The 18,018-nt window shown below is 32.9% G+C and overlaps 1 protein-coding gene across 29 annotated transcripts in view; it reads left to right on the top strand.

Annotated features, from left to right (window-relative positions):
• Positions 1-18,018, top strand: part of KCNMA1 (potassium calcium-activated channel subfamily M alpha 1) — a 509,088-nt gene that overhangs the window by 383,940 nt on the left and 107,130 nt on the right. For 15 of the 29 annotated variants that reach the window (XM_042789210.1, XM_032982009.2, XM_032982001.2 and 12 more), the window contains 3 exons: positions 3,146-3,214; positions 7,257-7,268; positions 16,005-16,091. In XM_042789210.1, the coding sequence (XP_042645144.1) occupies positions 3,146-3,214; positions 7,257-7,268; positions 16,005-16,091 (168 nt within the window). The remainder of the gene's footprint in view (positions 1-3,145; positions 3,215-7,256; positions 7,269-16,004; positions 16,092-18,018) is intronic. The other 14 variants (XM_032982029.2, XM_032982014.2, XM_032982011.2 and 11 more) reach the window with 1 other exon arrangement.

The following is an 18,018-nucleotide window of genomic DNA, read 5'->3' as shown; positions in this document are numbered from 1 at the left end:
CACATGACACAGCTGTATTTTTTTAATTCTTCCATATTTTTGAGCTGGCCTGTTAGAGCTTCTTATCGTTTCACAGAAAGCTCTAAATTTTTACTGGGTTTCTAAGGTGTAAATAATAAGTCAACAGTCATGTAAGGTAAATGGTCTTTTAAGTGGAAATAATTGTAATAGTAGTTAAGTACTCTTTGAGCAAATTTTCCAGTACTGGTAGCAATACCACCAGTGTGTTCTGTATTATGTATGTGATAGATTTTGTCCAGTGGCTTTCTATTTCTTAGCAGCTCTATAATTTCTGATTCCTCTTCTAACTTCTATTATAATCTGTCCTTCTGTAGCATACTTAAGATCCAGCAATTCTGATGGAATAGTAGAAGTACATATAATGATCTAGTAAGATGTGTAAAATACATCTCAAATTCTTTAACAAGACCCCCAAAAATCATGCTAACAAACTTAGTTTACAGAGTTTTACAGAGAACCACTTATACCAGTGCTTACTTTTACATTTTTTAATACTTCTGTTAAATTCTGCTATTGGAGTAGTTGCTTAATTTTTTTCCTTGCCTGAGCAATACATGAGTGCTCAGCATCTGGAAGAACCCAGCTGTAGATTGAAAGCAGAAGGTCCCATGCTTATGCCAGTTTCATGTGATTGGAAATTAGCTAAACCTGACATTAGCAAACCTTTAAAAGAGATGTTTTGATTATTATGTATCTTTATATTATGATAATTTCTGTTCCAACATACAAACCTCATAGTCTATGCTGGTTTTGGACACTGCTGTCCCATAAAAGTGAAGTACCTGATACACTCATACTTTCAGCTTCTAAGAAACACAGTGTATTAGCAAGCACCAAAGAAACCACTAGTTGCCAATGTGCATAAAAAATAGTTTGAAAACAAGACAAAAATCATATATTTATGAAAGAATTCTGATATTATAAGTAACTTTCTCAAGCATCTTAAGATGCTACTGTAACATACTACTTTTTTATTGGGAATGATATTTTTCCATGTATTTTTAATTAGGTGAATAGCAACATGATTTATCCTATATCAAAATACTTTTGCTAACTGCACCTGAACAAAGGCATGGAAGTAGTTGAAAATATTTTTTCTTTCCTGAGGAGAGTATTTATTCCTTTGTCAAAAGTAGTTAAGAAAAAAAGTTCTTACTGACCTTGAGGAAAAAAAATTAATTATTTATGGAGTACAAGATTCCAGTCAAAAAATTTCTCTGAAAAGAAAAAACTTCTTTCCACTAGATTTTCTAATTAATATTCTTTCATTAATGTTTGGTAGAAAAATAAATATTTAATAACTAATTAAGGTTGTATCTTCATGTTTTACTGCTCAGAACAGAGAATGATAATTTCTTTAAATTCTAAATATCCCAGTACTTTCATATACAAATAATACCACAGGTATCTATAGTTAATTTATGCCAATGATAGTCTTACCAGTAAAGAATGAAGATTTAATGGCAAAAACCATTTATTCCTTTCTGGGTAGATAGAAACAGTCAGATTCAGATTCTTAAGAGCCTTTGTTCATGACCATCTGTGTTCATCAGTAGTTAGCAGATGCTTTTGGCAGTTGAAAATAAAGTAGAAATTAATGCCTCATGTACTGTCATTGACAATTCTTGTGAACTTCTACATAGTAATTTGAGATAGAAAGTGTTATAATTTCTTATTACAAACTTCTTTATGTATCTGGGGAAAAAAAGCAGGTATAAGATCTTCCTCATTTTAATCACATCAAATAATATTTGCACAATACAGTTTAAATGGTAAGCCTTATTAATCCTTTTGACACTGATAGTGAGGCTTCATTTACCTGTTGATATTGTAGGAGATGATGGGCTCATCAAGTCTTCAGTAATGATCAGGATTTTGTCTGTCCGTATCTGACATTGGCTGGAGTTCTGGTGGTAGAATAAGACTTTTAATTGCTTTTGAAAAAAAGTTAAGTGAATATTGCCTCTATCTTTCTTTTTGTGTTACTTCCCAATACTGAGATATCACCTGCTTTCCTAGACAAGGAGACTACAACAGTACTTCTACAGTCCTGTAAAAGAAAAATTTTTGTAGAAAAATTATGATCGTTTTATATTACAAAACTTAAACAATGAAAATTGAATTTTATTGTATATATCCTCATGTGATATGCAGCACATTGCCTCAGCATTGTCAGAATCCCTACATCAGTGGTTATTTCTCTTATCCTGAAGAATTAGCAGATATTAACTGTTCACAGTGATTTTTTGAACTTTTAATAGAAATGATATATTATCAGTTCAGCAGCCAACTCCTTGTTTTCTGCTAAGTATGTGACTGATGTGAAGTGTGAAGAATATTGCTTAATTTGCTTAAAGAAAAATAAATATTGAAATATATGCAGAAATATTAATAGCACTGAGGTAAGGAAGTTTGTAGAGAAATATTGAGCACTGGAAAAGTTAGTGTATGATATAGAAGATGACAGCCATCTAATTGAAAGGTGAGCCCTAGAACAATTTCTGTCAAATTGTAGAACAGGAAGCAAGTAGAGTTGAATTTGCATACACTTGAGTGACAAAATTAGAAAATGGTTTCTAGTTATTTTTGAAGTGTCTTACAGTATCAGAATGTACTTCCTATGTATGGGTCAGAAATGGCTTCCAGTCATGCTGTTCCTCTGTGACAGCAGTTGACAAAAATTAACCCTATTATTAATAGGGTACTCTCCTTTTTGTTCAGTACATACATATTTTTCTAAGGAATGAACACTACAATCAATGTATGGCTGTGTTCCAGCAACAATTTGAAAAATTTCCTCAACACATCCACAACTATAGCCAAGTGAAATTTTATGTTGTGTATCATGACCTTTGTTATTATTGCTTACGTAGACTTACTAACATAGGAAGTTGGTGCTTATGCTACTGTTCTCAGCTTGTCAGTTTATATTTATGGGAAAATATGTGTTCATTATGTTCAAAATAGAAAGACCTTAATATATGTTCCATATATACCTAACTGAAAATTTGGGAAAAGATCTTACTGTAAGTTCTCAAAGGAAATACATACACCACAGCCATCTCTACATATGTGATACTGGTTATGAAAAAGGACTGACTCTTGGACTCTTCTTTTCCTGCAGACTGGTGTTTGCGAAACTAAAGCTCTTAATGATAGCCATAGAATACAAGTCGGAAAAACGAGAAAGCAGGTATGTCCAATGCCTACAAATTTTTAAGTTCTAGAATGCACTGTCAAGAATGTTGCCTGCTTTTCTTTCAGAATGAACATAGCTACTCTCATACTTTTGAAACTTTTCAGAGTATAATTAGCATGTCATCACATTACACCATTCCACATAGCACTAAAAGGCTTTTATTTCTGCCCTGTTCTTTTTCCCTAAGATTATTTCAAGTCAGAACACTTAGTAGATGGGGGGACAATGATACATATGTGATACAATTAATTTTTGATTAAACAAAAGCTTTTTTTTTTGTTCATAGTCTATCAGTTTTAATTGGAGGTGCAACTTATTTTACTGAAAAAGGGAAAATGGAAAACAGATGTGATATCAAAACTCATTATATACTATGTGTATTCTCAAAATAATAATTTCATTTAAATGAGTTTGGAAGGACCAATTTAGGATACAGGATAAAGAGAAATATAAGATAAATGTAGTATTTATATGGTATCTATTCTGACAAATCTTGCATAAACGAATAACATCATGAAACTGGAAAAGATTAATTTACCCTTGAAATTACCAACTGGTTGACACCTTTCCTCAACCGAAAACGATAAAATTCATTATTAGTGGTACAGATTCACAGACAGATAAACAAGCGTTGGGGGTTTTTTGTACAAAAATTCATAAAAATTTGAGTGACATTGGACTCAATCTTTTATCAACTTGTTTATCAGTGCTTTACAAAACATTCACTTTTGCTGTAAATGTACTCTGCAACATGTGGAGGGTCATATAATAAATATATGACAATACTGACTATGAGGTGAATTTTATTTTCCTCTGTCAAAAATTATATTCTGTACTACCTTAGTAAATCTGGAACGATACATATTAGTTCATCTTATTTTTGGCCACTAATTACCTAAAACTATTGAGGGCAACTGTTTCTCCTCACAGGTGAACCAGTTCTGTCATTAGAGCTCATGCCACAATTTCTGATGTTTTGAAAGTTTATTTTAATGTTTATTATTAAATGTTGTAATTTTTCTTTATGAAAAGTATCAGTAAAATCTATGTGGGTCATTTGACACAGAAAATGCAGTGTTACAACTGTTTATAAGAGTATTTTCATGCCCTATGGTTGGTTTTACTTGATTCTTTTCTATGTTATAAAGTGATACCTGAAGTGGTACACGTGTTATTGGATATTACTTTTGTCCACACTACTATGCTGATTAAGAAATCCTTTTTTTTTTTTTTTAAAATATCAGATTTTTTTTTCAATCGTTCCAACTCCTCTGGGCTCTTTAATCACTTTTCCATTGAATGATCTCATTCCACATTAGATAATGTAAAGCAAATTATTTATTATTCTTTTGTGTCTGAACAGTTTCATCTCTTCCTCGAAAAAAAGAAAAATATGATAGTAACAGCAGTGGAACTATTTACCAGATTTTGTATTTCCAGTATTAGAAAATATTTGGTTTCTGTTGGTTCTCCGAAGAATTATTGCACAACTTTAGGTTGTCATTACTTCAGTTGTCTTTTACTTATGTAAGTGCTAATATTACAGTCTTTTTCAGTAATAACAGATAATTGATGCCTTCCATATCATTCTTTGCACTAACTTCAGTGGGAGTTGGATTGAGTTCTTAATCACAAGGTGATGCAGAGGATCTCACAAAAAGTAACACAATGTGATTGATAGAGTCATACATTCCTTCTTACTTAAAGCCATTCAGGTAACAGTTCACAATTAATTAATTTGGTAGGAAAAAAAAAAAAAAAAAAAAAGAGTCTAAAAATTGCAGAGAACAATACTAACAAGGGGATGTTAACAGCCGGATTTTGTGAATACATATGTTACAAGAGGAGATAATGTAAGCTAGATACTCACATTTTCTCATAAACCTGATCCACAGCAATAACTGCTGACTTTATTAACCAGTGATAATTTTATAGTCACTGTTCAGTGAATCACGCAGCTACCTGCAGCTTATCTTTATTGTTCTACTTGTTCCTGTGCTCTTCAACCCAAATACATTAAGTATATATTTGTGGTTTTCTGAGCTGGAGACTTTCAGTCTAACCGGAAAGGTAATGGAACAAAACTTCAGTTTCTCACTTCTTAGGCATACTTGCATTTCCTTGCATCTTATTAAATGAAAAGATAGTGAATTAAAATAAAAATTAGAATAACATGGTTTACAAGTGCACACTGTTTTTGAACAAGATAAGTTTATCATTTGTCAATTATGTTTGTTCATGTTGACTTCGGAAATATTTTGTTTTACTTCATAACTTCAGTCCTTCATTGGTAATTCTTCATGAAGGTGAAGGGGAAACTGATTATCATACCCTTTCAGCTTTCACTTGTTATGAGAGTGAACAAGAGTAGATCTGTGCTGATTTATTTTATGATTATAGTTTAGAATCATATTTTGTAAAACTATTGAGAGGCTTTACATAGTTTATAATTTAGAGCAACAATGATAAATGTAAATAAAAACTTAGAATATTAATTAGGTGATACCTTTTATTAAGAGCTAGTATTAGCTATATAGCTGAGACAAGTCTAGGACTGATACTTTCAGGAGCAGAGGAAATTTTCAAACCATTCTTTCTGCCTAAGGGATGAGAAGATCTTATTTCCATCAGTTTAATTTTTGTTAATTAGTCATAATAGAATATCTGTATAAGAAAATGATATATCTGATTTTTTTACTTCACAGAGAGTTTCCTTTTAAGATTAGTTTATGGCAGAATTTTCATTGATTTTGTTAATGTCTTCCTTACATGTAGAATGGCATAAATAGTCATTTACCTATGCACTTTTATTATTTTCCTTGCAGTCTCACAGATGCTAGTTTTCTAAAGCTTTCTGATATACAATCAAATTCTGTTAACTCTACCATAGGAAATTTGAGATAAATAGTAATTATAAATCATCAGAACTCTATCCAAGCTAGTATTAATGTACAAGTTAACAGTATCTGAGCTTCCTACATGCAATTTTGGTTTTTTTTCTCCTTTTTTCTTGACTCCTAATAAAGCTAAAAAACCCAATAAGCACACCTTGATAACAAGTTTTGACAGTATTAGATTGTTAATTATAAACAATATATGATTTTACAAGTTCGCTTAAAAGCAGAATTTAAAAGTTTTCAAGCCTAAATGTAGGTTGTAGTCATAGATATGATAAATGCAAACTTGTTTTCAAATAATGGATAAAGTGTCTATAGTATATTTATCTTAGGCAACTCATCAAGGTATTTTAAAGATTAATTGAAATATCAAAGTGTCTTAAAGATTAATTAAAATAGCCATGATTAGAATATTTTTTTCTTTACATTTATTTATTTAATGATGTTTAAATTACTGCTCTGTTATTAAAGAAACCTCTGAGTTTACAAAATGTGTCTGAATTTAGTGGGTTTCTGACCAACTACTAAGTCCTGCACTTTAATAGTTCCAGGTCAGAATACAAGTTAGCCATTCCTTCATCTCTAATTAGTATCTGGGAATATTATAATCAGTTATTAAGAGCAGGAAACACTTTTTAAATAAGTTTTTGTGTCCCTGATGCAAGCCAAATACTTTAGCTTTAAAAATGTTTTTTCTTAGTTCATTTGTAGGGAGCTTTTGTTTCTTCTGTAGAAAAAATGCTAAACGGACATGGAGAACATCAGCCTGAAGATGTCCCAGTAGAGCTTGCTGAATAGATAGCAAAAAATAGCAGTTCAAAAATGCAGACATTTGAACTTCTCATCTGAAATCTCTTTTAGAGATAATTTTACCTTCCTTTTCCCCTGTATTTTTTTTCTTTTTTTCACATGAGTAAGCAAGAAGGAAAGCCTAACCAGGATTCTTCCCTCCTGCACCCCATGTTTACTCCTCTTGTTAAATTTTCTACTTGTCTATCCATATATTTGTTCTCATTCTCAGCAGAAAAACCTTTGAACCTTGAAGACTTTTAAATAAAGGGTTTTTTTGCTTTTGCTTTGGTGTCAGTTGATTTCTTATCAAAGTGTTTGATTTGCAATTTTTTTCTTGTCGTTTGCAGAAGCCGAAAGCGGTATGCCCTCTTCGTTACCTTTCCTTCCAACCTCAATCCTACCTCCACTCCTTCTAACTTCAGGACTAATTCCTTGCCAAGAACACAGGAAGATAACATCTTTGTCTATCTTTCTCTGTATATACACACACATATATACATATATATATATTAATCTGTCTATGTGTGTGTGTGTATATATATATATCTATATCTGTGTGTATATTTATATATGAGCCCCCAATCTCAAAGACGAGAGAGAATAGCATTTTGTCTCTCCATTGGTTCTTGTGATTCACGCACTAACTTCTTTGCAGGAAGTACAGAATAAAACAGTATAAGATTTTTAGGCTATTTTTTTTTCCCCTTGTGGAGTCATTGGTGTATCAAATTGTCTAATTTGAAAAGCAGACATTACTGTTAACATCTCCCCTCCTCTTTTTTCATTTGTACTGTATCATGACGATGTATATTTCGTCTTTACCAGCCCCTGTGCTGCCATATTGTCTCCATATTCACACCTTCATTGATGTCCTCTCCCCAGAGTCTTACTTCAAAACACGTCTTACAATACAGTAGTTCATGTTCTCTTGTAGTCTCACCTTCCATTAACAACCAAATACCTGATTTTTTGCATTGCTAGTTCTGTTTTGAGCCCAGTTATTCATAATACAGTATTCATTAAGGCTATTGTACTGTTCCAGTGAAAATGCTATGGATAGTTTGTACTATATGTCACATTCATTTTAATGACATTTATTAAGCTCATTTATGAAGACATTACCAAATGTATTTGTTTCTCGGTTTTTCTTTGGGTTAGTATGTTTTGCATTTTCTTTTGGTATACCATGCTGTGATCCCCTCTCTAGTCTACATTCTATCTTGCTGCTGTTGGTTGGGATGAAATAAATAAGGCATGCTCTTCATATCCTCTCCTCCACTCATCTCTCTTCCCCATCCCAGCTTTGTTTTTCTAATTGCTTATAACAGCCTGTCTGACTGTCAGTGGCACTCTTTGGAGATCCATTCTCATTTTCCAGACGTTTCAATTTCCTCCTTCATCGTAGTCTCCAATCTTTACTTCTCATGTCTTTTTTTTTTTTTTTTTTTTTTTTTTTTTGCGTGTGTTGTATGTGTTATATTTAATTTTTAGTCTTATTCTCCTGTGGTTTCTGAGTAGATGTGTGAACAGAGAGGTGGCTTCCTGTCAGTTTGGCATTATTGATATGATCCAACTGCAGAGAAGTTACTGCAACACTTAGCATCTTCAAGGATCTGCAGTTGTTGCACCTCTACTTCGCTTCTTGCTTTTAAGTATATATTATCTTGTGGTGAAGGCATGTTAACGCTGGCATGATGAGCAATATGGAGGAGTGTTGTACCAAGTAAAGTTGCTTGCTCCCAGAATAAAGTATATTGTGTTGTTTCATTGTGCTGATAATCAGTCACTTCTGGAACCAGAAGGAATAATTTAATTGTTTCAAAATGTATTGATTTCACCAGTACCACGGAACTAGTTTGGACTATGCCCCAGTAAAAAGTAAAATAACACATGCACATCCTGTAGACCGTGACTTAGTAGTTGCTATTGTAAAGAACTTAAATCCTGGGAGCAACCTTTTATATGCTTGTAGTAATTAAGCTTTAATATACTGTAGCATGTAATGTGCACTGTGTCTTTTGCCTTGTATTCTTTTTAGTGTCTTACTGAATTTTTCTGTGTAGAGCAATATGGATCTGAATTAATGTCAATGATAGAGCCCAGAAGAAAGAAGCAATATGTACGAAATGCAATCAGTGTGAAGCTGGTATGCACCCAACTCCCACTGTGGGATTTGCGCGCATACCCTCACACTCCACTTCAAAGCATACCCTGAAACAAAAAATATTGTCTCAAACTAATTTTATAATTCTGCTTCTATAGTTGTGTGAATGACATGGTACATTTAAAAAAGCCATTATGCTAATACTGGTGCATTTCATCTGGGCATGGCATGAAACAATCAAGAATAATAGCTGGTTTTATTTAAAAATGTGGTAGCTATAATCAGTAATACCACATAGTCTTGTTTTAGATAATGTATTAATAGTACATAAGCAATATTATATCTTCCTGATTACTAAATTATTGCTACTGTTTCAGTCGCATGGGGAATGGTACAGTACATCTACCACAAGGTTTAAAACAGAGTTGTTGCTTTTGTCATTTGTTTAGTCAAAATTTTGATGCTTGTGTTTCACTTAATTCAACAATTTATCTTTTCTTTTCTTAGACAAGGATGATGTCAGTGACAAGGGTAGCCATAAGTCTGGAGGAAAAAAAAAAAAAGCGATTGTTACTGAATCAAACAAATTTCCTTGATGCAGGGATGAACTGTTCAATTGATCACTGATAATGGGATTCATCTCACCTAATATTATCAGTCTAAACATTAGATGTCTAATCTTTTAGTTACCCAGTCTTAGTCCATGATTGCAAAGGAAGAGAGAGTGAGTGATTGAAAGCAGCTTCCATCAGATGAATGAAGCAGTTCCATCAGACAGATGAGATGAATCCCACTTTTAGTGCTGTCTAAAATGTAACCTTGAAAGCAAGAACAAGCAAAAATAGTACATAACTGAGACTGCTGACAAGAAAAAATCTTAATAGAACTCTTTCCAGTGTACATCTCTACTGACTGATCTTATCTATATCTTCCAGTTTTTAGTCTTCATATAGTTCTGCTAAAACGTTGTTACTTTTGCCTATTTTCTGTGCTGTACTTACTGGGCATCTTCCCATGCCATTGTCAGCTCAGTTTTAAGACCTTCACTGCACCTATTCCATCTTTCTCAGAGAAAACTGACAGTTACACAAATCTGAGAGTCATCTACTGTGTAAATGCTATGTCTAGATTAAGAGTTCAAAGTTGTGGCCATTTACAATTTCCTCAGTAATGGAAGACTATGCAGTTTCAAGCTGTGCAAAGCAAATTGTGGAGCCATGGCACTTAGCAAGTGGCCTACCAATAAATACATACAGTGTAATGATGGTTTGGACTTTAAGGCTGATTGGTTGTTCTTTTCATGTGGTTCACACAGAAGATAGCTGAATATTATAGAAAGCTACAGGAAATATTTTCCATCTCCTACTGATATTTTTGTATATTGAAAATTTATTAGAAATAATGTTTTATATATTCTAATAACATGAAAAGATATCAGCCATCAAACCTTCTAATGCTGTTTCAATCCAAGAAACATAATTTGAGTCCAACATATATGCCTTTTGAAAGCAGGAGACAAACAAAAATCACCTAATAGCAGAAATGAGTGTAAAATTTAAATAGTTGGGGGGAGTTAGTCCTACCCCAAAGTGTCAGTTCAGAAATTGTCCTGCAATTCAAACTTCCAACTCTCAGGCTCTCCATCAAATATCTTTAAGTTCAGCAAAATGTGGAAGACTGCAATTAGTGATCAAAACCTTACCTCATTTTTAATGCTTTAAGGGAAGACATACGGTATTTGTCTACATCACAATATTGTTGTATTGTGCAGCCAATCATCCATGCACTACCAAAAAGGTATTGAGCAATGCTCATGTCCTGGGGTAGTTTCAGGTAAATAAATGGATGACCAGATATTTACATGTATCTGTATTTTACTGAAGGTAGCATGTATACTTCAAACATCAGAAAGATATAATCCAACAAGTGAGTAAATTAATCAAAAGTAACACACTGTCAGAGTTACTGACATATCTGTTCTCCACTAACATATGAAAAAGTCATCATGTCCTATCTTAACTTTTCATTGAACAGTCTATGTAAAGAGATCCATAAATGTTCATCTAGAATTTTTCTGACCACATTAGAATTTTTCTTTTATTTTTTTGAATTGTGCATCTCAAATGTGCACTAATTCCCATTTGTGCTTTACCTGCTTATATTTCAGTCGTTCTGGGAATTCAGTTTCAACTGTATAGATACTATTGTTCTTGATTCTTTCCTACAGTTTAAGTGTTCAGTGTCAGGTTGGATGGGGTTTTGAGCAATCTGTTCTAGTGAAAAATAACCCTGGCCATAGAAGCACGGTTGGAACTAGATACCTTTAAAGGTCCCTTCCAAACCAAACCATTCTGTGTTTCATGAAAGTACAACTGAATTCAAGGCTGATTTCTACATTTTCGATGTGTAACATTTTCACTGCTCTTGCATCTAGTCACCAAGTGAATCTTGTTTAGCAAATGGACTAACTTTTGCTAGACGTCAGATAAATGTAAAGCAAAGGTTTCCAAACTGCATATTCTGTTCCACAGGTGGCTTACAAATTGTTGTATTATCATTGAGTAATGGAATCGGCTTCTCCTAAATTCATGCTGGTGAAGTACATTAAATTCCTGTTAAACACAGTAAATCATATTTAATTTACATGTCTCTAATTGCCATGGGTTCTAAATGTTCATGTGTGAAGGAGCAAGCAAGTCAAAAGATAATATTTTTTTTTAAGTGACATGTGAGTACTGTCATGAAAAGTTTTGTCCTGAGGAATGCATTTCTGGAACTGGAATTGTTAAGGATATTATCACTAAAAGTTTTCTGAGCTTGCTATCACTTGATTAGATTCTGTAGTAACCTAAACCAGAAATGTTATAAAATTATAAAATCTGATCAAGATCTTAGAATCTTTTAAAGTATTTGGCATTCCCTGCTTTATTTCATTAGCTGATTTAGGAGATAAAAATAAAATATATTTTATTATAAAAACAGATATTTGGAAAAAATCAGGGATATCATTTTCAACAGCATTTTTTCCAATGCGTGGCACAGAATGCATATGAATTAGCTATATATATTGCTATTAAACATAATGAGTTTCTGTCCTTTATTTCCTTTTACTAAATCTTCCTATATCTACAAAGCTCCCTAGCCTTGGAGGTACATAAAAATGAGACATTAGCTGAAGCTTTCTGTCTTAAAACTCCAATTTACTTTGCTATGTACTTATCTTCTCAACTGTGAGGATATATATGCATATTTTCATGAGCTGCTTAAACAGATACATGCATCTCTAAATAACTGATGGATGCATTCCTCTTGGTACGTTCATAGACCTGTTTTATTTTTCCATGTCCTCTTTGTTCCCTATATAATATTATTTTAATTCAAAACATTTCCCTGATGTACATAATAGGGTGAGTGCTTATCAAAGCATAACTTTAGCTAATGACACTACATGTCTCATAAGAAATAATTCAATTTCGGTTTTAATAAACATCATATTTAATAAATCCATATAGACTCAGTAGGAATTGCTCATGATTTTGCTCTGTTTAAATATCAGTGTGTATATAAACCAAAATCTTTATGAGCCTTTGCTGTAATTCTTTGCCAGTAGCAGTGATGGGGCAAATTAATTTTTATTCCCAACAGAAGATTTTGCTGCTGGGGTCATACTGCATTAACTGCAATCACATCTATATTTTGTGGCTATAAATACATTGTATTTGTGAAAAGAAGTATATGTGAATGAAGTATAAGATCTGACAAAAATAAAGTCCATATACTGACCCATCTGAATTGATTTCATGTGTCTCAGAAAACCTTGAGATACAAAATCATGCTCACAATACATTTCATTCTAAATGAAGCCAGTTACTTCTGATTAAAGATAATGTTCACTGGCTCTTAAAAGAACTGCTTCATTTGTTTAATACTTTGTCAAATTTTAGGTTCTATGAGGACGAGTGAACATTTACATATAGTGGGTTACCTCAGCTTGTGGAGTTCAGGTTTTTGAGTCTTTCGGTACTATTTTTTTCTGTTTGGATATCTCCAAGAATGGGATGAGGGAAAAAAAAGGTGGCTTTACTTAAAGAAATGTGTTCATCTGTTTTCAGTGAAAATCTGTAATACTTCCATGATTAAGGAATGAAATAAGGGGCAAAAAAATATATTTTTCTGACAGAGCAACACCCATTTGTACCTAAGAAAAATAACCAACTGTAACTATATTACAATTATTTGCATATTTTGCAAGGAACAGTGTAATAGGAATAAATGACACTAGCATGTGTAGAAGATACTTAACAGCTAAATTCTCAGCATAATGGCAGATCAAGGACCAGCAGACAGGGGAGAAGAAAGGTGGAGACTGAAACATGGATGCAGTTACGGACATGATAGAAAGTTTTGACAGAAAAACTTTGTTGAGTTAGTGGCAGAAGGATTCTCTCCTGGTTCTTGACAAGTGTCTTACCTAGGCTCACATAAACTTGCAGGCTTAAGATGAGCCATTCTCAACTTTCTTTCTGAGTGTACTAGTAGAGTGCGTCTCATCTCCCTTAGAGATAGCCCATTAAGGTATTTCTGTATAAGAGCTAGTAAGTGCTCTGTTGACTCAAGTGACAAAAGTTTGTGCAGGGAATCTAAATTTTCCAACCTGTTTGTGACTTGAGTGACTGGCTTCATATGAAGAAATTCTTGTGGGATTGTTTGGGATTTTTTCCTGTCTGTTTTATTGCATTTTAAAGCCTGTGGAATTGCATTTTAAAACTGCATTAGGTAGATGTTTTGGTTGCAAGTGCAACCATTAAGCCCTGTACACGAACAGAAGAAATGCCAAATGTGAAGTTTAGCTGTGCAACTTTAATTCATCCCATTTATCTGCGTGCATAATATAGGCATTATTTATGCAATCACATTTCATTTTTTGCAATACTACTGAAGTGTGCTGTGGAGATGAATCTGCGCTCTGTGGTGATGACTTCCATTTTCTATAGTTCTCCTCTCCTTTTTGTTGCAAAGCTTGAAACTGTGAATGAAGGAAAAGGAAGGATATCTGGGTAAATGTTTTCTTTGAGCTTTAATTTCTGTTCCAACCTCTTCCACAGAATATCTGTGTGAGAGTGAGCTAATAATTTAAACCAAACCTTTTACAGATGACCTCTGATTTAGTGTTTATTATTTTGAGAACCAGAGGCTGGGATTTTGGAAATGCTGAGCAGTCTTACTTATAGCAAAAGTCCCTAGAAGGTGTATATGGAGCTGTGCAATGCTAAGTACTAACAAAAAAATGGCCTGAAGTCATCCCAAATTAATAGCTACCATATCTCATAGTGACTATGATAATCTCTCATCTGTAAAATGGGGTAATACTATATCTTCATTCTTGTGAAGTAAATTATATATTTGTGAATCTTTTGCATGCTATAGTGATGAACAGTGCAGAAAAAACACATAAGAAAAATATGATGGTGATTTTAAAAGAAAGATAAACTACATAAAGCCATGTGCGGAGTAGTGGCAGTAAAACACCACTGAATGAAGTTCCAGATTGTGAGAAAAAAGTAGTTTGTGGCTATTAAATTAAGAAGCGTATCATAATGTCTACATAATGGGGGCTGAATTATGGCTGCATGACCGACCTTTTAATTCTTAACTGATAAGCGCTTTGTTTCGCAAGCCTGCGTAGTCTTTTCATAGGGCTGTGTGGGCATGTGTAATCACACAAAACAATGTGCTCATTATAAAGCTTTCAGGTATATTTTTTGTTACACTAATTTATTACTAATGTATAGATAATAAATAATATCTTGAATAAAAGATCTGCTGAGACCCATTTTCCCTCCTAACAATACCATGAAATATTTTTTGCCTTCAAATTTTAGTAATGTATGTCTGTTCAGAAATGTGCTTTATTTATTTTTATATATATATATACTTTCGCAAAATCAATTTTTGCTAAATCCACAAGCATTTAAATTACTTATAGTCTTTAGTTACTGTAAATTGCATAGGTGTGCTGTTACTTTTTGACTTACAAAGGCAACTTTAATAAAAGACAAAGAAGGTAGAAATTTTGACAGGCTCAGTTAAGTTTTAGCAAGTAAAAAACTTAGTTGTATTATGCATTAATAGAACTTGTTGGATAATATATTTACATCTATCTTTATCCATGTGTTCATATTTAGCTTGGTACTTTGAAAAGTGCCTTACCTTAAATCTAGAGTTAAATCATTATGAAAAAAAGATATTTCTTAGAGAGACATGGAGTACCTCAGTTCTTGATAGCAGTTTATAATTTCCTTCATCAAATTTAGCTGAGGCTATTTTGTCAGTGTGGTTGGGTTATCTTTGTTCTCCCATGGCTGCGTAGCAGTGTTTTAAAAATTTTCTATTCGTTTTATGTTTTTTCAGCTGTCGTGACTGGTTGTCTTGTACCATTCCCCTTGAGTGTATGTGTGTATTTATTATTTCAAACAATTTTATATGTCCAGATAGGGGTCCCATTAACATTCTATTTCACTAGAAATTGGCAAAAATTTGCATCAAAGGGTTTAGCTTCATAAATGATACTTTGTATTGTTATTGAGTGGTGGTTGCTGGTTCTTCCCTTTTCACCATATTCTGTATTTTTCACCACTTTGCATGACAGAACAAGGAAGCTGAAATGCTCAGCTTCACACATTATGTTTCTGAGAGGCTTTGGTATTTTGTATAGTCTAATGCAAAAACATAAGAAAACAGATGTAAACACTTAAATGATGTGGTTATAAGCAGAGGCATGTGGCTGTCTCACACTTAATCTTTTGTAAAAAGCATTTGAAACTGTTATTTCATTGGAAATTTCGAGGAAGAATGGCTTAATATTTCCTTGCAGCCTTTCCTAACTAGTGGGTCCCCTATAACAAAATCAAATAAAGCTATTTTGGAACATTCAGTTAAAAGTAATTTAAATTTATGATTTTGTTGTTTTTGTTCTTGTTTCACTGAGCAGTATATTAATCAATCCTGGAAACCACGTCAAGATTCAAGAAGGTACGTTAGGATTCTTCATTGCAAGTGATGCCAAAGAAGTAAAAAGGTAATTCATATATTTTTATCCTTAAATTTAAACATATAGTATTTAATTTCTTTTTTTTCTTCCCTGTAAACACCTCACCTAATTTTCATTATTATCTGTTTAAACATTCTCAGGGGGAATTGAGTTGGTACTCTAGTGAACCAACCATGTGTACGTGCCATTTTCTTAACTACAGTCCTAAATGTGAAGGAAATGAAATAAGTTTACAGCAGATGTGAAAAGAAAGGAAGAAGCTTTTTTTCCAAGTCCTACTAGAAAATGTAAAATATTTTAATCTGATTTCTCTGTAATTAATTTGTCTCAGTGGAATTGCTTTGAGTGAGGACAGGGTTTAGAGTTATGTCTGAGTTTCAGGTTTAGAGTAGTTCTTATTTACATAGACTTTAGCAAATATTTGATGTGAGCAAGCTACTGTATTCATTCAATAATTGCATTAGCAGAATAGTATTTATGTTCTTGTCATTTTTCTTTACTGGAACTACATATGATATGGCCTCATAAAAATAAATCAAACTACAACAGTGTAGTATATCCTAACCATTGTAGACAACTTCATGGATTCATTGTACTTGGTTGTATTAGATTTGAGTTGAATGAAAAGGGGTTTTATGGTGGTATGTTTAGGACCAAACATGTACTCTTGTGCGTCAGGATTATAACGTGCTTGGAAGGAATAAAAAAGCAATTTGAGAACATAATTCTTAGCAGAAATAATTATTCAATGTCTGTAAGATTATTTTTTTTTAAAAGGAATATTTGCAGCTGAGTGCTCCTCATAAATTATATTTTTGTTGTAAGTCATGCTATCAAGAATCCTATTTTTACTTGATGTTCTCCTTGAGTTAGATATTTTAACTAAATCCTTTACTTAGAATGATAATATATTCAAATGATAACCTTTACTAAGTCTAAAATGTTTATGATTAAATGACACTGAAAACAATATTTAAGCAATGCATGTTTGCCACAAATGTTTAAAGAAAGTCAAGACATCAAAACAGTGAAGTCACCAAGAACTCGAATTCAGTTTTCACTGAAAGAGCTAAGATAGTTTTTGGCTAGGTGGAGCATACAGAGAAGCACAGCAGTGCTCCTGTCCTCATTTTCTAGCACCATCTTTTGAGTATTTGTATCCAGAACTGCCTCAGGTACACTCAGCATATAGTTCTTTTCCTCTCTGGTCCTTTTCCCAGTTGAATATACAGAAGTGTCCTCACATTCCTTTACTAAGATGCTAGCTTTTTTTTTTTTCATTTATAAGGCATTTTACACTCTCCTGTGAAACTGTGTGAGACTGTAAGTAAAAATTACCTGGCATAGCATTTTTAACAGGAATAAGTTGACTGTTCTTAATCTGTTTAGAGAAAATTTGCACATCATTCGTCTAGAACATTTTTTCTAATAGCAAGCTGAAACAAAATTCCCAATTTTGCCTTGCTTTTTGCAGAAGGCTCTGTTTAGAAACATGCTGCCTCCCTTACCACATTTCTTAGCTGTTCTGTTCAAAGCAAATGGTTATCAGATGTGTTTCAACTAACAAAGTCAATTATGTAAAGTGTTGATTTCACCCTTTTGAGCTAGGAGTTAGAGTCAGAAAAATGTTCTAAAACTGAGGTCTTTTGGAGGGGATAAAAATTATTTTTTTTTTTAGTAAAGTAAAATTCAACATGTTATATACCTGAAATTAAAATTAAATTATTCTGGTTTTGTGTTTCATGCTAATGGAGAAATTTCAGCTCCTTTAAGCTAAAGCTATTCATATTTATCAAATATATATTCCACAATGAAATACAACTTACAGTGTTCCATTACTCTTCTTGCTAGAATTACTTTCTCATTTTTAAAACAAATTTTCACATTAGAGACAATTATGCCTAGGTAAATAGCTTAATGTAAAATGTTGAGCATTTAAATATAATACAAATGA

This window comes from Tyto alba, unplaced genomic scaffold (assembly GCF_018691265.1).
Source record: "Tyto alba isolate M040663 unplaced genomic scaffold, T.alba_DEE_v4.0 Super-Scaffold_1, whole genome shotgun sequence".
Taxonomy (NCBI): domain Eukaryota; kingdom Metazoa; phylum Chordata; class Aves; order Strigiformes; family Tytonidae; genus Tyto; species Tyto alba.
This window is presented reverse-complemented; position numbering and strand designations above follow the sequence as displayed.